The 23270-nt window shown below is 38.9% G+C and overlaps 3 protein-coding genes across 10 annotated transcripts; 1 reads left to right on the top strand and 2 right to left on the bottom strand.

Moving 5' to 3' along the window:
• Positions 1-927: 927 nt before the first annotated feature.
• Positions 928-7084, top strand: cltb (clathrin, light chain B). Of its 6 annotated transcripts, none has more exons than XM_081611834.1 (7): positions 928-1365; positions 2680-2723; positions 2829-2946; positions 3056-3167; positions 3472-3492; positions 3944-3997; positions 5945-7084. In XM_081611834.1, the coding sequence occupies exons 1-7, from the start codon at positions 1209-1211 to the stop codon at positions 6114-6116; spliced, it is 678 nt and encodes a 225-aa protein (XP_081467960.1). In that variant the 5' UTR covers positions 928-1208; the 3' UTR covers positions 6117-7084. The 6 variants fall into 6 exon arrangements, with proteins under 6 accessions (XP_081467960.1, XP_081467961.1, XP_081467962.1 ...); XM_008419936.2 differs by having other exon boundaries at positions 931-1365; positions 2689-2723; XM_081611835.1 differs by lacking the exon at positions 3472-3492 and having other exon boundaries at positions 929-1365.
• A 495-nt stretch (positions 7085-7579) lies between these two features.
• On the bottom strand, positions 7580-9436 carry higd2a (HIG1 hypoxia inducible domain family, member 2A). The gene is made up of 2 exons (XM_008419941.3): positions 9112-9436; positions 7580-8041 (listed from the first exon to the last, which is right to left on the bottom strand). Exons 1-2 carry the CDS (start codon positions 9296-9298, stop codon positions 7875-7877), a joined length of 354 nt encoding a protein of 117 aa, XP_008418163.2. The 5' UTR covers positions 9299-9436; the 3' UTR covers positions 7580-7874.
• Positions 9437-11405: 1969 nt separating this feature from the next.
• LOC145553160 (uncharacterized) lies at positions 11406-22978 on the bottom strand. Of its 3 annotated transcripts, XM_081611830.1 has the most exons (4): positions 22476-22978; positions 22257-22317; positions 21362-21451; positions 11406-20566 (listed from the first exon to the last, which is right to left on the bottom strand). In XM_081611830.1, the coding sequence occupies exon 4, from the start codon at positions 19301-19303 to the stop codon at positions 18056-18058; it is 1248 nt and encodes a 415-aa protein (XP_081467956.1). In that variant the 5' UTR covers positions 19304-20566; positions 21362-21451; positions 22257-22317; positions 22476-22978; the 3' UTR covers positions 11406-18055. The 3 variants fall into 3 exon arrangements, with proteins under 3 accessions (XP_081467956.1, XP_081467958.1, XP_081467959.1); XM_081611832.1 differs by having other exon boundaries at positions 22257-22978; XM_081611833.1 differs by lacking the exon at positions 22257-22317.
• Positions 22979-23270: the final 292 nt, after the last annotated feature.

Raw genomic sequence — 23270 nt, 5'->3', positions numbered from 1 at the left:
TTACAACAATATTGTTTTCAATTGGAAGCTTCGAAGAACCTGAGATAACATAAGTTACAAAATACTTTATTTCCCCTTTTGAACTAATGAAGTATTTTCTGAATTTGAATGCTCAGAGTCTGACTCACTGCTTGCACTGAGACCTCACCCTGCTGACCAGAGAGACCAGCAATATCCTTCCACTGTGAGCTTCTCTATCGATTCAGTAAAGCTATTTTGTGATATTTTCACCACCCTCTCTGGGTGCTTTTCTTGTGAGTCCACTGTGTTGTATATTTTCAGCTAGTGGTACATAATAAACTGTATTAAAGAGCACTCAGTGTCATTATGTGTAACCTCATTTACATATTAAGTACAACCTTGAGATTCTTATTTAAGTTACATTTATCTTTAGCTATATTTCAAAGGGAGTGCTGTATAATCTAACTTTGTTGCAGAGTTAAGGGAAGTGACTATTTAACAAGGTCTTAAACAGTAACACATTGTTATATATTTAACAAGTACGAGATCATGTGTGGTCTCCAATTTCCAGAGTGGTTAAGGTAACAATAATAATAATACAAAACACTTTTAGGTTTCTAGAATAAGTCCAGTCCTCTGAAGAAAGAAGCAAGCCAAGAGCATGATGCTGCCACCACTGTGTTTCACTGTGGAAGTAGTGTTCTTTGTGGTGAAGCTGAGTTCTGTTTAATACCAAATTTACCTAAGAGGGGGCAATATGGTGGCAGAGTGTTTCCATATTTTCTCCTATTATTGAAGCTAGTACCGTTCCTTGGTGTGTGTGTGTGTGTGTAAGTGTAAAGAAATACCAAACACGACAAGTTAAGTTTAATATTTGGTTATATATCTGATATCGAACCCTCGTCCTGCAGTTCCTAGTTCAGCCAGCAGATGCAGACAAAGGCTAACAAAACAGCGGTGGTACCCTCGGGGTGCTGCCCTTCTTCTATCATCACAGTGGACGAACAAGTGGAGAAATCATGAATCACCAGTGAGGGCCTTACATTGAAGCCTTTATTGTTGGTTGTAGATAGCTTAGTTGCTGTCTCCATTAGCTCCTGTAGCGTTTTTGAAACGGAAGCAAGGGCAACGAGTTAAAAATTTTTTTTAATACAACAGAACTGTTCTTTTATTTTTTGTGTGTGTGGCTTCAGCGTCAGCTAGCTAAACCAACTAGCCTCAGTTAAACTTGCACTTTTTTGTGTACTATGGCCGACAACGGGGCGCACCTGACCGAGGAAGATCCTGCGGCGGCTTTCCTGGCCCAACAGGAAAGTGAGATTGCGGGGATCGAGAATGACGGAGAAGGGTTCGGGGTGCTGGAAGGAGCGGACGACGTGCAGCCTTCTCAGACAGCAAACTATGGTAAGTTTGGAGTAGAACTAACGTCCGCTTGATGCTAGCAGGCTAATGAGCAGACTGGCTAATCTGCTTTATGGCAGCTGTTACGAAATGATGTAAGTTTAAGATAAAAGGCCACACCTACATAGGTGCGTAGTAACACAACTGGCTAATGTAGTAAGGAGGTGTAAATGATTTTAGATTACGAAGAAGATGCATCTCTTGATAAAACAACTGACAAAGCGTTAGCTTTTTAGCATAGTACATAGCCAGGAGTATGTTTGTTTAGCTCACCTGCTCCGCGCGGTTTATATTTGAATAAGCTTTATTCTGAGGGTTTTAGGGCGACCCACAAACACAACGAAGCATACATTCATAAAATTATCAATTGGTAAAAAAATTTTAATCAATACATAAATATAACACGCAGTTTTTTTAACCCGTGATAACATTACAAAAAAATGCAATGTTATCTAAACTCAATTGAAAGTAAAATCTAAAGATGATTGACGCACAAATGTTAGGAGGATCATTGTAATGTTTTATCCCACAAAGTTTTGTTGTTGGATATAAGCTGAAGTGAACTAAAACGCAATTATATAAGTAGCTAAGAGAGTTCCTTTAAAAATGGTCCTGCTTTTAAAAAGCCATTTTTGCATGTCTGAAAAAGCCTTTTTTGGATTATTGGCTGAGAGCTTGTAAATAAAATCGTCGTTTCTGACGCCATGTTTTCAATTTCAAATAAAACCTTTTAATCTTTCATTATGTTTGTGCATTTAAATGACAGCAATGTGAACGTGATGTTAAAAAAATAATTCAAATTTCATAATTTAACGCAGCAGCACTGAGTACTCCCACATTTTTCAGTCTGTAAATGCATAAAAACATGTTCTCTTCACTTTGTTTAGACTTCAGAAAAATCAGATAAAACCATTATGCATGAATGGGTTCAATCACAAAACGATCTCCTTTTTTTTTCCCAAGGCATGAAAACATAAGTCTCAGAATCAGACACGTCACAGATCTTGATTTTTTTAAATTTTTTTATTTAAAAAATTTAAATAAAAATTTTATTTAAATTTTTAAATAAAATTTAAAAATTTCGCTGGCAAACGAGAAAATCCTGTCTCGTTTGCCAGCGAAGCAACAGAGACGACAGCAGCGCCCAAACAGGTGTGGCAGCATTTCTAAGATCTTAACAGTTTCAAGACCAGTGACGGTTAAGAACATTCAGTCGGTGAAGTTACAGCAGAGGAGACGACGGGATTACTGGGAAAAACTCCTAGAAACTGTGTTTAACTTTAAATGTGTGTGTGTCTCTAATCGTTATGCTTGACGACTTTGAAGAGGAGCCTGCGACGGTGAACGGAGACTTTTTCCAGGTGAGGTTCTTCCTGTTCGTGAGCGTGTGGTTCACCTGAATCCTATCTAAATAGCAACATTGGAAGCGGTAATGGATTTATGATTGTTTGTTATTTGATCGAAAGGAGTCTAATGGCCCAACAGACAGCTATGCAGCCATTGCCCAGGTGGACATTCAGAGGCAAGAACCAGAAAGTTTGCGCAAGTGGAAGGAGGAGCAGAAGGCTCGCCTCGAAGCATTAGGTAGCAAAAGATGATTACTTTTGGTTCTCAGTAGTATGACAGTTTTGAACTCGTGCATAAAACATGACGCTTTTCTTCTTTTTTTTGGGTTGTTTCACCCTGTATTAAGACTCGGCTTCCAAGGCAGCGGAGGCAGAGTGGAGAGAGAAGGCCAAGAAGGAGCTGGAGGACTGGCATGTCCACCAAAACGAGCAGATGGAGAAGAATAAGGCCAACAACAGGTGAGAAAGGGCAACACTTCACCCGTTTGCACATAGAGATGTTCTTGTAGACAAGCGTATGCCGATCACTACAGTAAATATGGTTTATTCAGATTTAATAGTCCATTTTTGAGGCAAGATTATTAAAAAAAAAAACAGTTGAATGTTAAATATTTTATTAATAGCTCTATTTTACTTCTTTTTTTTTTAAGAACTGTTTTGCTACTGCCAAAAAAAACTCTTGGTTTCTATGTTTTCACATGTGTTGTAGCCTTTCCTTTTCTCGTTCAGGCTAACTAGATCTTTTCTCACCACTTTCCAACAGACTCTGTCCAAGTCTGGCACGGTATCACTCTGCATCTGTTAGCTGTAGTGTTTTTTTGTTTTTTTTTGTTTGTTTTTTTTTTCCCAGAGCCCTGAGAAATAATCCTCTGATGAGATATTAATCCGGAACTGTCCCGTTAAAGTAAAAAAAAAAAAAAATGCCTGGAACCAAAAAAAAATTCCAGGAAGTTAATTTTTTTCAGATTCCAAGGAGCAGAGAGCCCATTTTTCATCCAAAATACCACCCCAAGGGTGTTTGAATCTTCTCAGCTTGTTGACTCCTGGCAGATTTGTTTTGGACCTTTTAAAACTCTCCTCCATCCTTTTCCCCCCACTCATCAGAACTTTCTCTCAGCGCTTATAAATCGCAGCCTAACATTGCTCTGCTTGTTGTTTGTTTGTTTGTTTGTTTACTAAAACTGTTCTCCTCTCTCCTTCTTTTTCCTGCTTTCTGGGCCTTGCCTGTGCACTAGGATTGCTGACAAGGCTTTCTACAAACAGCCCAACTCTGATGTTATAGGCTTTGTGTACGTTTAGAGTTCTTGTGCTTTCTAATGTTGTACGCTCTGCCGCCCTTTTACCTGATGCATGCCTCCCTGCAACCTTTGGCTCGTAGTCAGATTTCAGTAGATGTTTTTATTTTATTTTTTTACGTTCAGATCTTTGCAGTGCATCTCAAAACAAAAAGGGAAAAGTAAAGTGCACGATGCACGCTAAGTGAGTAGCACAAAGTATTCACACTCCTTACACTTCTTCACATTTTGTCACATTGCAACCTTAAACGTGTTTAGTTGTTTTTAAGTGTGGCTTGCCTTTGTATTCAGTCAGAACTATATTTTGCTTCAAAACGTTACATCTAAAGCACATTTAAAACAGAACTGACCAGAGGAGTGTACAATCATAAAAAAGAATATTAAAGGAAAAACAAGTTACGAGACAAATACAAATAAAAGAACATATTTTATAAATACATAAAATTTGATATGTGAAGTAAGACGAGGAAATGAACAAAATCCCGGAAGAAACAACTTAGTTGCCTGTCAACAGATTGTGAATCTCTGCTGCTCCTCCAGAGCAGATTGGAAGTATTGTTTGTTTCCCTGATTAAAGCTTTTCTTGGACAGCCAAGTTTTTGTGAGTTTAACAGCGCCGTTTGTTTGTCCAAAGCTTGGGAGATTATCGTTATCTCTAGCCAATTTTAAACGGCTTCATCTGTGACTCCACTGCTGTGTTTGTTGGTCTTCACGGTGGTGTTTGTCTACCCCAAAAGGAAATTAAATGTTGTATCTTGTCTTCAAAAGAGTTGTCGTGCATGGCGATGCTGCAGGCAGGAAGAACCTCAGGTAGCAGTCAGTCTTGCAACTAATCTGAAGAAACCTCTGACTGAACACTGTTGCTGTGTGAGAGTTGCATGTCATTACAGTTTGGTATTCAACAAAGTATTTCACAGTAACATGCCCTAGATGACACCATCAGTGTTTGCCACGCACTGCTAATCCATCTTGTTTTTTGCTGCTCCGACTGTAAATTTCTGTCTGTCCGTACGATTAGAGTGCCAGGCAGAGACGTTCAAGTTATCTCTTCCATCGATCAAAACGTCCTTCTTCTGCTCTCAAGTAATTATTTGAGCTTTCGAGGTGCTAATCGGCTGGTCCCAGTGGTTAAAGACGATGCTTTGTTGCCATGGTTACACAACATCCGTCCGAAAGTTAAAAAGTAAGGGCAGAAATTCTTCCTGCTACGAAGCATCCAAAAACGACTCGATCAAAACAAAAATTATGAACAGAAGTCTACAAAAAAGAACAAATCAGAACTTGCCTAACAAAATGCTGCCACCATGTAATTCTAGATTTATAATAAAACTCTATATTAAGATTGTTACACTGATATTTTTTTACTACCGTATTTTCCGCACTATAAGGTGTACCGGATTATAGGATTATAGGGCGCATAGAATAGACACTACTGTTGCCACCCGTCCCGTATTGAACCTATACGGGACAAGGGTCCCCGAGTACTTTATATAGTAGGCTGCCCCAGTCATTGTTTCACTCACGGTTTTGGTGTTGCAAAATTGTGCCCAACTGCTTTCTGGGTAACACAGACCAACCGACACGCCGCCGCCACCGCAGACTGTCTCTCCTCTACCCTAGTAACCCTAGTCGAAGCACTCCGGATGAATATCTAAGAATAAGAATAAAGGAGATTTAATCCAAACATGCCACACTATTCAGATATTTGCTGGCCAAACATTTCAATAATCTTTGCACCCTTCTCCTTTAAAATCCAAGTAAAGTTGCAATGTTATGAAATATGAAAAATTCAAGCGTTACGAATACTTCTGCAAGGCGCCGTATGTAAAGACGTCAGTGGTTGTAGCTTGCATCGTGTGACAAAGCTCAGTAGGTGAGCCGCTTTTCACCCTCTTCCCCACACACCATCTAATTTTCTCTCCCTCTGGCTGCGTCCCACAGAGCGTCCGAGGAGGCCTTCCTGGCGGAGACTGACGGCGACAGCCCTGGATCCGAGTGGGAACGAGTGGCGCGCCTGTGCGACTTCAATCCCAAAACCAGCAAGCAGGCGAAGGATGTTTCCCGAATGCGCTCCGTTCTCATCTCTCTAAAACAGACACCTTTAGTCCGCTAGCCGGAGCGCTTCGGAGAATGTTCTCGGCAACATCGCCTTTTCGGTTTTAGCGACACATTGTATCCAAATGATTTTAGTTCCTTTTCCAAAAGAATTCCCTGACATGTTAAAAACCTTTTAAAACTTCCTGCCTTTCTTGATGCCTATATATTGATATACTTAACCTGAGGCTGCTGTGAGAAGACGGACTGCTCTGTTACACCTTTCTAGTGTCTGCTTTAATGTCACTATACTGAAGAAAATACTGTTACTGTAAGTAAATGGGTTTCCCCTCCCCCCCCTCTTTAACTTATAATTTTTAGGCCAACTTTGTTTCTATCAATATTTTTGAATGCCTAGTTTTTATTCATTCTTTAAATTAACATTTTGGTCAGATGCTTACTAAATGCAAACTAGATTGTATCCATTTATGCCTCTCATCAATTTATAACCATGAATCACAAATGTTCACGTTTTATTTGGCATGAAATCACTAATTACTTTGGTTCTAGGTAGCAAACATGTTTTGTTTTATTTCACAGACATACGCTTGTGGCCTTTCTGATCTCGCTTAGAGTATTAAGCCAGATAGTTTTCTCACTGATGAGGCTTTTTTTTTTTTTTACTTTGCAAAAAAAAAAAGAAAAAAAAGGTAAGACTCACAACCAAAGACATCTGCTACAGTCTGAATTTAGAAATTAAAATGTGCACTTTTTTTGTTTCACTTATCTTTCTCTCCATCTTTGTGTTACACCAGCACACAAAACGTTAAATACAGGTATTCATTTCAACAGTGATGTCTGCATTGTTCACATGTTGCCTATTTGGAAATGAACAAAACGCCGAATGTTTAAAGGGACGCGGAAAATTAAAAACGGGTGGAATCTGCAGATCACTTAATTTAACTTCAAATATTCTCCTGCTGAGCTTGTTGCCATTTCATAAACCTTGGAGATGATCACTTGAATAAAGTCATGTGTAGCCCAGAATCCCTTGCATATTGTCACACCTTTCTTTTGGGGATTTATTTAGAATGTAGGGCATAAAGATGAAGGTAAAATCTCCAACCGTACAGAAAGGTTTCAGATCCATTTGTGAATGTTAAAGTGCCTTTACATTCCTAATGTGCTGTGAAAAAGTACTTGCCCCAGCAATTCCCTGTTTTTGCTTCCCCCCCTCCCAATATCTGAATGTTTTAAGTAAAACTCAAACATTTACATCAGGGTTGCCAATATCCAGTTGTAGAGCTGCTTTCCTCTAACACACCCAAATCAAATGGCTGAAATCCTTCGTCAGCAATCAGTCAGGATTGGTAACGAGCTCCTTGTTTGATTTTGCAAAAGGGCGAATATTTTCTCACAGCACTTATAACTCTAGATGTGGTTTCAGATAAAAGTCCCAAGACTTTGACGGCATCATTTTAAAGATCCTCCCAGAAAGACGCTTTTTCCACGCAGAATAATAAAAAACAACACAAATATGGCTAATGTTATCAACAGAAGAAACATTTAATGCAAAGTTGAAAAGTCTTAGCGCTATTAAACCAATTTCCCATTTGCTTACTTGAGCGGACACCACTTTGCTGTTCCGCACAGCCGATTTTTAACAAATGGGCAGTTCAATATTTTTCTTTAAAAAAAACAAACTATAAATAGGATGTGTAACTGAACAATGTTGGCTATATTACACATCATTCAGTTATTCAGAGGCCATTTCAACAATGGATCTGGTCTGAGTCCAGAGTGAATGGACACTTTCAAGAAGCGCGAGATTTCGTTTTCACTGCTTGGGTTTCAACGATGTGGCAAAGATGCCAACGATGATGGCGACTACGGTGAAGCCTTGAGCAAAAATACGACCCCTCATCAACAGCTGGGACTGTCTGGTTTTTCCTTGGTGGAAGGCGCGAAGACCATACATCAGCGCTCCGGCTGTTGCCGCACAACCTGAAGAACATAAAGGACGGGAGAAATTAAATATATAAATATAAATAAATAAAATATCTGTATTGACAATGCCAGAATCATGTTTCACTGCAGGGCTGGTGTGTTCAAGGATTGCTAGAAGGCTATCTTTTTCCACCACGATGTTGGTCCATCACATAGAATTCCAAAGAAATACACAAAGATTACACCTTCACAATATTAGAAAATCTTCCATAGGCAATAATATTGATTAATCCTGCAATCAGTTATGATAAATAACTATTTCCTGCTTTCTTGTTCTCATCTGTGCTTTCATGACTGTGGCCTTCAGTATTTTTAAGCAATGTTATTTGTGTTCAGTGTGACCATCTAGCCCACTAGCTAGTGGGAAAATGCAAGTTCATAACACTGGAAATACAGCAGCCAACAGATATGCATATACCACACAGAGATACTATATTGTATCTCTGTGTCTAAATACTACATGTAATACTGCATGTATCTCTAGCTACACATATTGTGTAGCTAGAGATACATGTTTGTACCTCCTCAAGACTTTAGTTCAAAGGACAAAATAAATTTTAAAACATTTTGTATGTTTGGGAAAATAAAATGGGAAAGGCAAAAAACTACATATAGACATAAAAATGGCTTAGCTAAACAAAATGTTTTAATAGTGCAACTTTGCTTCAGGAAGAATAAAAAGCAATCATAATTTTCGAATAAACATGTCACGGACACGTCAAATACATGTAAGGTCGAAGGTACAGTCAGGTCTTTTTACCTCTGATTAGTATTCCTTCCTAATCATCCAACCATTACCGTGTGTTAGCACAAAAAAGTTACGGGAGTAAAGTGTCCCTACTAACGGTATCATTACCAAAAAGTTGCACTGAAATATTAATTTATAGTTTTCTAAGTTTTGTGACTTACTGGGGTTTTCTTGTTTCAACTACCGCACTTTACACTTCAAGGTTGCACTGTCATATTAACGTATGTAATGGGAAATAATTACACCAGCCGATAATAGAGGACATAGCGTAGTACACTTGTCTAACATCCGTCTGCAGTGTCTTGTTTGTATAACTCACCTATCGGGACGAAAGGATTTTCCTTGGTTTTCCTCATGAACTTTTCCTTAAAGCTCTCATTTTTGGCCAGCGTTATTGGGGTGAAGCCTTCGATAACCGGGGCCTGAGACGGGTCAAACGGCACCTGCCCCGGTGCCTGCATTTTAGGCGCTTGATCGGGAACCGCTGGAGTTGCTGCCGCCGCCATGACAGTACTGGATCGCTGACTAAATAAAAGCACTTCCGGCTGCACTTTCCGACAGTTTCACAATAAAAGTCTGGTTGTTTATCAAGAAGGAAAACAAGGGAAGGTCATCGATAGTAACATCTCTTCCTTGCCCTTTCCAAGTACCAATCCCATACCGTGGCTTACAAATAAAGTTATTTTTAAGCGGACATTAATTTTTAAAGTATGGAGCCCGCCTGGTGATATCTGGGAAAAATGTCGTAGCGTTAAGTAGCTCCCACGTCACGAGTCATTGTCGTGGCCATGATTTTTTTTTTTTTTTTCTCGATGCTACCAGACCGGCTACGGATTAAAAATTATAATACTCACACTTTTTTTTCCCCTAAACTACCTACAAAAAACATGTAGAGACATGTTATGGCTAAATTTACACCAACACCCACCGCCAGATGGCAGTATCGTACAACTCCAATCCTGTTTACCACTGGTAGTCAATATACACCACAGACATGAATGTTTGGGGCCTGCCCATTAAAGGCATGGCAGGAACCTATTGTTCTACACCCAATAAGCGATCTCTTTATTATTTTTGGGGCCTGTCCATGAACAAAGACTTGGACTTCCTCGCCCAAATTATAATTTTCCTCCCTCGCCTCCCAACCTTCCCTTAAACACATCGTTTAGGCTTTCCGGCCCTCCTCATCATCCTTTTCCCCTTTTTCAACACCGATCCCATCAGACAAGCTGGCTGATCAAAGGATGCGTCGCCCCCCATCATAACGTAGAAATGAGATCAATTGACCAAAGCGTATTTAAAACTATGACATCTGTTGAGTGGGGGAATGTGAAGGAGGAAGAAACAATGAAAAATGAAGAAGTTAAAGGAGAAGCACAATCTAAATGTCTGCGGTGGAATTTTGAGAACAAGTCCTAAACGATGTCTCATCGTGCTTCGTTCTGCGAGTCATGCATAATTGCTTTTAGATCCGTTCCTATGGAAACTGTGATGCTCTTTCGGCCTGGCAGGGATGTTTCATCACCTTTGCCTCCTCAGGTTTTGGCTCACCATTATGGAGTTTGGATGCAGTGAGAGGCCCACAGGGGACCCAGTTGCTTGGGCTTCACAGGACAAACCACACAGATTAGGAGAAATGGGGACTGCAGGAGCTTCATTTTAAGAAAATGTTAAAAGTAAAGCTCTCACAGAAAAAGAGAACGAACAGGCATTGGGTTGTATGTGTGGATTAAAGTATCATGAAGGGCAAATTCACCTTGTCTGATGAAAAAAAAACTTTTATCTAGCTGCTTGGCCACAATAAAAAGTATATTTATGTCTATAGCAAACTCTTATTATAGATGTCATACAACTACAACACAACATTAATGCCATAATAAAACAGTGTGTTTCGCTGCAGTCACACAATATTACTTTGTAGCTGTAATGGATGGCTTCATATACTATTATCTGTATGAACATACCTTCTATATATATATAATTCCCTTCTCACCCTCTGCAGGTGGTCTCTCTCTCTCTCTTTCTCTCTCTCTCATCATCTGAGCTCGGTCCTCTACCAGAGGCCTGGGAGCTTGAGGTTGTATCTTGGTTGTGCCTAGAACACTCTAAAAGGCTATACCTATTCTTACTTAAATTAGGTTTGTATGCTTTACTCAAGTCTCACTAAATTGTTTAATCAAATCAGGTAATGTGAGTAATGTACATGTTTGGCCTGAGAAAAGTACAAGACTACGTTATTTTGAGTAAACTGGATTTGACTATTTTTGTTACTGGAGTGAATGCTTCAGCTCAGCGATGCGCAGTAAAGTGCGGGAAGCTTCCAGAACGTTTGTGGACTTGAACATTGGAAGAAACAGAGCTTCTTTAAAGGTGAGTTATCCATCTTCAGTATATTTTCATGTGTCACGTATGCCTTTACTACTCGCATATATGGTTACAGGTGGATTTTTCTTTAAAAAGATGACGCATAAAAGTCTTTGCAGGCTAATATGCTAATGTTAGCATGGGCTCATGGGTCCAACATAATCTAAAACTGCTACGCCTTTTACTTGAGAGCCTTTAATGTTTTTGTCCATTGTTGTGTAAAAAAAATATTACCAAACACTGTTCAGGTAAAATCACTCAATCTGGTTTATTTATGAATTGTGCACAACTCAGAGGGCAATTAATCATGAAACAGTTCTGGATGGAAAGCTCTGCCAGGCAGAGACAACACGAGTCTAATATAAAAGGACATTTCTATAATTTTTATGGTGAGAAGTGAAAAATTATTCCATACTTTTTAAGACATGTTCTTAAAATGCAGGAGCAGGAACATTGATCGTCTGTCTACTCAGAAGGATTTGTTACCTCCTGTCAGAAAAGTGTAAATCTTCACTCTCCGCTTCGGTCACTCGCCAGTGGACCAGCAATAGTTCTTTGAGTGGAGAGCCTTTCAGTAACATCTAAACTAGTTGTTGCTATGGACATTGTCCTCTTTGGAGTCAAATGTTGAAGTTCTTGATACTTGGTAGAGTGAAGTTTTGCTGCTCACTCTGTTGCTGTTTCAGCTTTAAAGTCGTGATCTAGATGGACATTACAGACAGGTTGTCCTTCACAGTGGTTGATGTGGATCCAGGTTGTTCCTTCCTTTTCGCTCCTCTCACCCACTCGGTCTCAGCGTTGCTGCAGTGAAATCCTCCCCCGTCTCTCTCCTCCGGCTTCCTGTCAGTCCAACTGGTTTTGGCGTTGGATCTTTGGGTTGTCCAGATCGTCCCTCAGGAAATGTCCATGTTATCCACAAATGAAACAAGCGTCAGCAGTTCAGAGTCGTCTTCTCTCACAGCTCCAAAGCATGTTTAGCTTTTCTTCCTCTACGCTGATACTAGACAGCAGACCAGCGGAGGTTGTTAAAGCTCAGTCTCACACAGTTTTCAGTCCAAATGCCCAACAGGAGACTGACAGTTGTCCCCTGCAGGTGATGTAGGTCTTTTTTGTCTTCTTGATCCTCCAGATCTTCTCCATCATTTTCATCGGCTGGTTTTGTAGGAGGGACATCATCTGGTCCATGGGAGGACAGGTTTGATGGGTTGAGGTCAGCGATCAGATGCACCGCGTGAGGCTCAGACAGAGAAAGAGAAAAAGCAAATATAAATCGATTAGGGTTTGTTTTGTCATTTTCCTTGTTGTTTTCTACACATATACATTTCTATTTATGAATCTTATTTTAACCTTTTTACATGATCATATAGTTTTAGTCATTTATTATCCATCCATTATTATGGCTCCTGTTTTTGGAACAGTTTGTCAAAGAAACCTGAGGGCCAATTGTTGGTACAGCTTAGAGCTGCTTTTAGTATGAAAGGGTCCGTTATAAATAAAATGTATTAATTGATTGATCCTTTTAAGAAATATATATTTTTAATTTATTTATTCAAACACACAAAAGAAAAATTAAACATATTAAGGCCTGTAATTTATCAACAAAAAATTTATGGTCAGCATTTTACTCCAAACAATTCACCCTGAGGAGGAGATCGCTTGCTGGAACCACTTAGACCCATTCTCCTTGAATTGGGTGGGATTTTCTCTTTAGACTGCAAACGTCTTCACAGAATCCAACAAATCAGCTTTGTGGTCGCTCTGCCTCTTAATCCTCTAAGAGGATCTTTATCGGAAAAGATCTTTCCGATAGCAACTAGTTGTTGCTATGGACATTGTCCTCTTTGGAGTCAAATGTTGAAGTTCTTGATACTTGGTAGAGTGAAGTTTTGCTGCTCACTCTGTTGCTGTTTCAGCTTTAAAGTCGTGATCTAGATGGACATTACAGACAGGTCGTCCTTCACAGTGGTTGATGTGGATCCAGGTCTCACCCACTCAGTCTCAGCGTTCCTGCAGTAAAATCCTCCCCCGTCTCTCTTCTCCGGCTTCCTGTCAGTCCAACTGGTTTTGGCGTTGGATCTTTGGAGGAGGATCCTTTAGGATTCTCTAAAGGTTTGGTTCCCTCAATTTAGAAAACCAAAACTCAAGGAATCACCTGCCTTATTTACCATCCTTGCGGCTCATGTTTAGTCAGGGTGATGGATTTGAGGTGGAACCCTCCATGCCTGGTTAGTAGTTTCCGAGTGAATTTTGCAGAAAAGTTAAACATAAGTTCTTTCGAAATAATGCTTACCTAATTAGATACAAGACATTTACCATCGGCAAATTTTGCAAAAGTAAAACTCTAATGTTCACTTGCAAAAGTAAAACTCTGATGTTCACCAGTTACCAGTAAACACACTCAATTGTGGTTACCAGTAAACACACTCATCTCTTAGCAACAGATTATCAACAAAAATTGTTATTGTTCAAAAACGTAAAATTCGTTGTGCTCTTTTGAAATACTACTTATTTTACACTATTTAATAAGAATTGTGCAGTTGATGAATTTTGCAGAAAAGTTTTTTTTTGTTTGTCATTAGTGGTAAATATATTGTAGAACGGACATTCAACACAAAAATAAAAATCTTGATTTATACTTCGTGGCAGTTCGTTACCAGAAAAAAACCCGCTTATCTCTTAACACCAAATTAATAATAAGTAATATTGTTTATAAAACATAAGCTTCAAAATACTGCTTATCTGCTTAGACACAAGAAATTTACAGTTGGTAAATTTAGCAAAAGTGAATATTAAATGTTTACTTTGTCAAACTTGGTTACCAGAAAATCATCTCTTAGCCACAGATTAACACATTAGCAACAAAAAATCTTTTTGTTCAAGAAACATAAAAGATTTCTTCTGCTCTTTTCAAATACTACTTATTTTACACTAACAAGAATTGTCCAGTTGGTTAATTTTGCAGAAAAGTTAAGTTTTTGTCATTAGTGGTAAATATATTAAACACAAACGTAAAAAATCTCGATTTGTACTTCGATGCAGTTCGTTACCAGTAGAAAACGCTAATCTCTTAACACCAAATTAATAACAAGTTATATAGTTTATAAAACATAAGCTCTTTCGAAATAATGCTTACCTGATTAGATAAAGACATTTACCATTGGCAAATTTTGCAAAAGTAAAAATCTGAAGTTTACTTTGTGGAACTTGGTTACCACAAAACGCGATCATCTCTTATATAGACAAAACAGACAGAAGTGTACTTACAGATTCTTTAGTAGAACGCCAGCCAACCTGCAGACTCCACGCCAACGGACTGATGAAGAGACTGCGATTTTGAAACCGCACATCCATCCGCAGTTAACAATTGTACGTTTTCCAAGAAACATAAGATTAATTTTGAGAGTGCTACAATGGTTTAACAATTGTAAAACTGATGTAGCACTCACGAACGTTCTCAATTAAAATAAATAAATATAGTCGTCCGTCCTTATTCAAATGTGGTTTGGAACTATTTTCTTTAGTGGATGTGTAAAGTGCCTACTTCAATTCACCAACCTTTATTGGCAACGGTGCCAGAGAAAAATGAACCAAAAGGTCAAAAAGATTATTGAAAAAAGATATAAAAATAATCATTAATAGAAATGTTACGTTTTTTTTATTTTATTTATGCTGACAACTTGGAAAATGTTTACAGATGAAAAAACAGATGCTCATAATTTTACTGTTGTCTTTCTCAATTGATGAGCTTTCTTTTATTTATTTTCTAAACATTTATTTATTTTAGTAATATTTTTCACGATGGTCTGATCTGAACTATTTCTCCAAATAAGAATTAAGTCCTGCTGTGAAAAAGCTGCAATAAACACTTTGGATGTCTGAACATCCAATTGATAATAAAATTAAATTAAATTACATTAAATTTAAAAAAGAAGCAAGGACCAAAGTCCACTCTGAACCATGATCTATTTTGAGTGAGCAGCAGAAGATTATGCACATTTAAAACAGATAATGTCGCAAAAACATTATAAGACATCTGGACTGTTCTAGTGTAGAATAATAAAAAGAAAAATGTTAGGAGTTCAAAGTGTAGCTTGAACAATACTGAACTGGTTTAAAAAATAAAGCATTGAAGCATATTTTGGTCTTCTGGAAGCCTAGTGTCATGTTGGTGTTAGTAAATGAGCCAGACACAGAAATCATGGAGTGAGCATGTTTTAGGTTCAAATACAATACCTCTTTATGACCTCCAAGACGAAGTCACCATCCAAGGACAGCTTTTCATTTTGTAGAAAGAAAAGCTGTACCTTTTATCAACTCCAATACAGGCCAGCTGAGTAACAATTTCCTTAACTAAAGGCCATCAATCTGACATCTCGGGTAATTTTTTTCAAAGTGTTTATAATCTTGCTCTTGCAGCTTTTGTTTTTGATATATAGTGAAAAGATTGTAAGTGACAGGGTTACCACAGTGTCTAATATGATTTTAAAAATGTATTCCCATTACCCCACATAAAAAGGACCAGGGTCTACTTTTTCCTGTCCAGGTCCAACTCATATAAAAATGGCCCATGGTTATCTCATGTGGGTTCAATGCGGTCAGCCCACATGGGCTTCCCATGTTGGGCCCATGATGCTGAAACTATACGGGCCCCACATAGTGTTGCCCATTTCCAGCCCATCCCTAGTTAACCCACATAAAAAAGGAATGGGGCCTACATACCCATGCCCAGGTCCAACCCATGAATGGTCAGCCCATGCTATCCTTATGTGGGTTCAATGTGGTCAGCCCACATGGGCTGCCCATGTTGGGCCCATGATACTGAAACTATATGGGACCCAAACAATGTTGCCCATTTCTGTCCCATCCCCAGTTAGCCCACATAAAAAAGGAATGGGGCCTACATACCCATGCCCAGGTCCAACCCATGTATGGTCAGCCCATGCTTATCTCATGTGGGTTCAATCCGGTCAGCCCACATGGGCTTCCCATGTTGGGCCCATGATACTGAAACTACATGGACCCCACATAGTGTTTCCCATTTCTGTCGCACCCCCAGTTAGCCCACAAGAAAAAGGAATGGGGCCTACATACCCATGCCCAGGTCCAACCCATGTATGGTCAGCCCATGCTTATCTCATGTGGGTTCAATCCGGTCAGCCCACATGGGCTTCCCATGTTGGGCCCATGATACTGAAACTACATGGACCCCACATAGTGTTTCCCATTTCTGTCGCACCCCCAGTTAGCCCACAAGAAAAAGGAATGGGGCCTACATACCCATGCCCAGGTCCAACCCATGTACGGTCAGCCCATACTTATCTCATGTGGATTCAATACAGTCAGCCCACATGGGCTTCCCATGTGGGGCCCGTGATAGTGAAATTATAAGGGGCCCCAAATAATGTTGCCCATCTCTGTTCCATCCCCGGTTAGCCCAATAAAAAAGGAATGGGGCCTATAAACCCATGCCAAGGTCCAACTCATGTACGGTCAGCCCATACTTATCTCATGTGGGTTCAATGTGGTCAGCCCACATGGGCTTCCCATGTTGGACCCATGATACTGAAACTATATGGGCCCCACATAGTGTTGCCCATTTCTGTCCCATTCACAGTTAACCCACATAAAAAAGGAATGGGGCCTACATACCCATGCCCAGGTCCAATGCAGTCAGCCCATGTGGGCTTCCCATGTGGGGCCCATGATACTGGAACCACATGGGCCCCACATAGTGTTTCCCCATTTCTGCCCCATTCACAGTTAGCCCACATAAAAAAAGGATTGGGGCCTACATACCCATGCCCAGGTCCAACCCATGTACGGTCAGCCCATGCTTATCTCATGTGGGTTGAATGCGGTTAGCCCACATGGGCTTCCCATGTGGGGCCCATGATACTAAAACTACATGGGCCCCACATAGTATTTCCCATTTCTGCCCCATTCACAGTTAGCCCACATTACTGCTGAATGGGGCCCATACATTTAGCCCACATGGGTCCCATTTTAGGTTACCATATTGGTCCCATACAGTTAGCCCAGATAAAACCCATGCCCACTCCTAACCCATGTAGCCCACATTAAACCCAAGTGGGGCCCACCCATGCATGCTGGCTGGGTGCCCATCTCCAGCTAACGTTCCGGGCGAGAGGACAGTCGCCAGTCTGTCGCAGGGCAACACAGAGACACACAGGACACACACACTCACACCTAGGGGCAATTTGGTGAGGCCAATTAACTTGACAGTCATGTTTTTGGACTGTGGGAGGAAACCGGAGTACCCGGAGAAAACCCACGCATGCACAGGGAGAACATGCAAACTATGCAGAAAGACGCCGGGCCGGGAATTGAACCCAAAACCTTCTTGCCTTGTGCCATTATTAATCATTATTTATTTGTGTTTGACATTTGACATATGTCAAAATGTCAACTTGACTTCATATACTATCTGGTGAAACATACCATAGAAGCAAAAAAAAAAGTTGTTTCGTTATTCAATCTTATAACTGTATCTGTTATGCGTCTCAGATCACAAAGAAAAAAGCCAAATTAAGACGACTAAGGAGACAGAAAATGCAGAAACACTAGGGCTGGAAGACATTGTATGAGGCCACTTAGGAGTGTGTCCTAAAAAGAAACACGTTACGAATCTGAACTAGATGAGTTCATATTCTTTGTGTCTCTAACAGTCAGTGAGTCAGTCTCAGTGAGACACAGAGGTAAATTTAAGAGATCAATTAACTTAATCACTTTTTAAGTATTTTAAAGGAAAAACCGGAGCACCCGGAGAAAACCTATGCATTTATAGAGTGTCTCCAACACTTAGTGAGCGAGAGACAAAGGTAAATTTAAAAAAAAACAAATAGCCTAATCAGTTTAGGCTATTTTTCTCTCAATTTCCGTTACAAAAATCTTCCCGCTTGCCTGTTTAAAAGGCAGGCCGGCCTTTCAGGCTTCCTTTTGCTAGGGGGTTTTAAATTTTCTTGTGCTGTGAGGGGAAACTCTGACTTGCCTTCACCTACAAGCAAAAATCTTCGATTATTAACTGGCTTTATTTGGGGTAGCTGTAATTGTTTTTTCTGGATCGGTGGTTGAGGTCTTAATTGTTTATTGTTGGTTTGTGTTTTGACCTTGCTGTCTTCTGTTGGTCCTTCCAAAGACTCGTTGCTCTCTGTGGAGTCCTTCAAATTCTCGTGTTTCATTTTCTCACCTATGTACAATTCTGTCACCTTAAGCACTTGGTCAGTGACTTTCATGTGATTTTCTTGCCTCTTCCTGGTTTTGATTAGAACCTTAATCTGAGAATTTAAGGACTCGTTTTCTTTTTTCAGGTCTCTGCACTCAGCTTTTGTTTGGTCCAAACTTTCTCTCACAGCCACAGCCTCTCTCTGTGCCTCTCTCTGCTGCTCCACGAGTTCACTCACCTGCCGTTCTTGTCTCATCAGATGTCGCACTATTATCCTGTTTAGCTGTTTTTCCTCAGCTAACACGTTTTCTTCAGGTAAATCTATCCTTGCTTTAAACTTTTGCTCGTTTTTATCTATGGCTCCCTCCATAGAAGTTTTTGAAAGCTTAAGAATTTCATTTTTCTCCTCTGCCTCTTTCAACTGCTTTTCCAGAACTTCTACCTTCCCCTCAAGAAAGCTGCGCTTGTCTTTTTCTCTCATAATCTCATTCTTCATGATGATGTCGTCGATCTTTCGGGACATCTCAGATTCAAGTTTCTTCATTTCACTTTGATGCTTTTTAACCTTCACTTTGTATGCAGTGATTTCAGACATCATTTGCCTTTTTTCTTTCTCAGCCTTCTCAGCTTGCAGTTTTGAGACCGTCTCGAGGATTTCTAAAGAGGTTTCAAGCTCTTTGACTTTATCTCTGTAGTGTTTTACCTCGTGTTTTAGCTTTGGGATTTGCTGAGACTCCAGGTTTTTGTTTTGCTTGCGAAATGAGTTTAGCTCTTTGGCGATTGAATCAATATGCTCAATTTGTTTATGAGCTTTTTCCAAATCCTCCTTCTGTGTGTTCATACTCCGTAAATCGCATCTTTCTCTAAGCTTTTTTAAACAATCCATAACCAAGGTAACCAATTCATCTGAAGTCATTTCTTTAACTTGGGACTTGGTTAAAGAATCAGTGTCAGTTTGCGACATTTTGACTGTCCGACCGATAAAAAGCTACGAAGAAACGCTATGTTAAATCCAATATGGGAAAACCGTGCTGCTACTTTAGTTCTGCAAGGACATTCAAGGCATCTGTTTCTTATGACATCACAACACTTTGACATCATCTGATTACATCAGTGGAATAATGTAATGTATGCTATGTTGCTAGGCAACAGCAAAGCCAGCTCACTTTCCAGCCTCCTGGCTGTTTCTACTTTATTGTAGAAATAGCCAAATCTTGCAAGCACATATACTTTTTATACAGTATCTTGAATGACTAGAAGTCAGTGATTACACTAAGAGAAAGAATAACATGAGGTTACAGAATAACATGAACGTTACGTGACACAACAGGTCATTATTAGCAAATAAAGGAAGCCTAATAAACGGAATAACTGGAATTATTTTCAGGGTCTCAATCATTAAATAGATTAATGTCAAAAACCAACAGGACAAACTACTACAGAGCAGAGTAGCATTCTTTGTCTCAATCATTTTCACAGAGTTGAACAGAAGTTACATTTCTTTAAGGTAACATCAAAGGTTGGGGTAATTAAAAAAATTATATATTACATTTGTGTAATAACATTTGGCCGTTCGAGGCTGCTTGCAGAATTGGAATATATTAATGATATATTCCAATTTTGTGTCCAAAATATAAATGCCAAATTTAATATTATTGTAAGTCAAAGTTGGATTATTTAATTTATTAGTCAGCAACCAATCATGAAGATCTTTCCAAAATTTAGATGCATAACTACAAGAAAAGAATAAATGTTGCAAAGTTCATTAACACTGCTAGTTCTTAGTCCATCATGTTTGATAAGAACTAATCAAGTTCTGTTCACACATGAATGAGATGAACCACAAAAGCATATTACAGAACCAAATTATCAACGACTCATATCAATGTAATGAGTACAATTTGGACCCAGGACGGGAACCACAACCCAAAGAAGGTTAAACGTTTCTAATTACAAAAAACAAACAGAATTTTGTTGTTTGGCAATAGCATTTTAACACACACACATGCACACGCACGCACACACACACACACACACACACACACACACACACACACACACACACACACACACACACACACACACACACACACACACACACACACACACACACACACACACTTCTCCAATGATCAAATCTCGCCATCGGGTAAGGGGACGATGTCCGCAATCCAAAGCTCAGTAGTCAGGTAAACAGTCCAGGTCAGCAACAGGGCAAATCCAAAATCTATGGGGACAGTAATCAGGGTTCAGGTAAATGAATCCAGGACTGGGGTCAGAGCCAGAGGTAGATAATCTGACAGAGCAGACAAGAGTCAAGCAAAGGTGTATGCAGCTAAAGTGGTGACATCTTACACTGGCATTAAAAAAAGAACTTTGGCATTGAAAAATATCATTGTAAAATCAAACAATAAAAAATATTGTCATTGAATAAACAAACAGTGAAGATCCTGCAATACTCATTTTTACGCTGCAGTTTTTTTTTTATGTGAACATTTTAATGCCACTAGAGATCAATAACAGAATACCAACACTAATACTAACAACAAAAGACTTCTGTAAACCTAATATGCCTTTCAAGAGAATAATTCATTGTTCCTTTGCTCCTCCTTGTCCAAATCATGGCTGCTGCTACCCATCATGCAATGCGCTCTGACATTGATTCTCAAGCTCCAAATTAATTTATTTATATAGAATACCTAATAAAAGGAGTTTTCTCAGTAGAGGTTTAAGACCTTTCACCTTATCTTATAATGACAATTACAAGACAACATTTTAAAATCGATTTGTTATTGTTTCACACATATATAGCTTATATGCTTACTTTTATACATGTACAAAATATTAATATGTTATATATATTAAATGTTATCAATTTAAGTCACAATAAATTTTGAAGGATTAGGAGGAAAAAGTAAAGCAAAGAGAACCAAATGGGTAAAATAACAGAGCAGCTCAAATGACAACTAGGGAGACAGAAGATCTAGAGTTGGGTGTTACATAAGTCCCTGTTCCAAATTACCTTCTAGTCACTTTTCTGGAATATCATCTGTTTGAAGATCCGATGTTGCTTCTGCCCTTGCAAGCCTTTATCGCGCTTCTCCATAGTACTCTTTAGAAAATAATTTTTAAAAAGTATTAAAACACTGGTAAATCTCACGCTCCCATTTTCATTGACCAAACAAATGGCTAGTTGAGACCTAAACACCAGACTTAATGCTTGTCATGCAGTTTGCTTTTTTCAGTCAAACTATGACAGAATAAAACGCTTTAAAATATCACTTGCACAATAAAACAAACATGATTTTAAAATATTTACTACTATGCCTTCATTCCATTTACAAAAAAGCTTTTATGCCAAATATACTGAAACCACATGGGCCCCATTTCTGTCCCATTCCCAGTTAGCCCACAATAATGCTGAATAGAGTCTATACATTTAGCCCAAATGGGCTGACAATATGGGTCCCATTTTAGGTTAAACATATGGGCCTCATGTAGTTAGCCCAGACAAAACCCATGCCCATTCATCATTACCCATCTAGCCCACAACACGATTCAATGCAGTTTCATTTTTAAAAAAAATGCACCTATGCAGCCAAGCCAGCGTGCATGGGATCCAGCCATGCATGCTGGATTAACTGGATGAGAAAGATTATTAAAAACCCATGTACACAGAATGAAAGCTAAGTAGTTACTCTTTATAAATAATGTAAGTGGTTTTATCGTGTCAAGATACTTTAAAAGTAAAAGCAACCTCTGCTAGCAACGTAGATTCATTAGTGAACCGATTTTATTCTGCCGCGTTGGCGCTCAAATTTACCGGTGGAAGCAGCAAACAAGATTGCGCCGCAGCGTATTTGAAAATGATGTGACCCAGAACAGTTTGAAATCGCTCTGCATCCAAATATTCTTACCTTAATGATGGCAGATGACTTATTGTGTGTGTGTTTTAACAATATCAAAAATAATTATCACCTAAAAGCAAAAAAAAAAAAAAAAAAGAAACAACTAATTAGGTCTCTTTTGGGGTACTCCGGTCAACCATTACGAGCAACATATTTTTTAACTAGCGATTTAAAATCTCTCCCTAAAATTTGATACTATATAGACAAAACAGACAGAAGTGTACTTACAGATTCTTTAGTAGAACGCCAGCCAACCTGCAGACTCCACGCCAACGGACTGATGAAGAGACTGCGATTTTGAAACCGCATATCCATCCGCAGTTAACAATTGTACGTTTTCCAAGAAACATAAGATTAATTTTGAGAGTGCTACAATGGTTTAACAATTGTAAAACCGATGTAGCACTCACGAACGTTCTCAATTAAAATAAATAAATATAGTCGTCCGTCCTTATTCAAATGTGGTTTGGAACTATTTTCTTTAGTGGATGTGTAAAGTGCCTACTTCAATTCACCAACCTTTATTGGCAACGGTGCCAGAGAAAAATGAACCAAAAGGTCAAAAAGATTATTGAAAAAAGATATAAAAATAATCATTAATAGAAATGTTACGTTTTTTTTATTTTATTTATGCTGACAACTTGGAAAATGTTTACAGATGAAAAAACAGATGCTCATAATTTTACTGTTGTCTTTCTCAATTGATGAGCTTTCTTTTATTTATTTTCTAAACATTTATTTATTTTAGTAATATTTTTTTAGATGTCTGAACATCCAATTGATAATAAAATTAAATTAAATTACATTAAATTTAAAAAAGAAGCAAGGACCAAAGTCCACTCTGAACCATGATCTATTTTGAGTGAGCAGCAGAAGATTATGCACATTTAAAACAGATAATGTCGCAAAAACATTATAAGACATCTGGACTGTTCTAGTGTAGAATAATAAAAAGAAAAATGTTAGGAGTTCAAAGTGTAGCTTGAACAATACTGAACTGGTTTAAAAAATAAAGCATTGAAG

This window comes from Poecilia reticulata, chromosome 10 (genome assembly GCF_904066995.2).
Source record: "Poecilia reticulata chromosome 10, P_reticulata-male-v2, whole genome shotgun sequence".
In the NCBI taxonomy this organism is placed as follows: Eukaryota; Metazoa; Chordata; class Actinopteri; order Cyprinodontiformes; family Poeciliidae; genus Poecilia; species Poecilia reticulata.
Note: the sequence above shows the minus strand (reverse complement) of the source record. Positions and strands in the feature narration are given on the sequence as shown.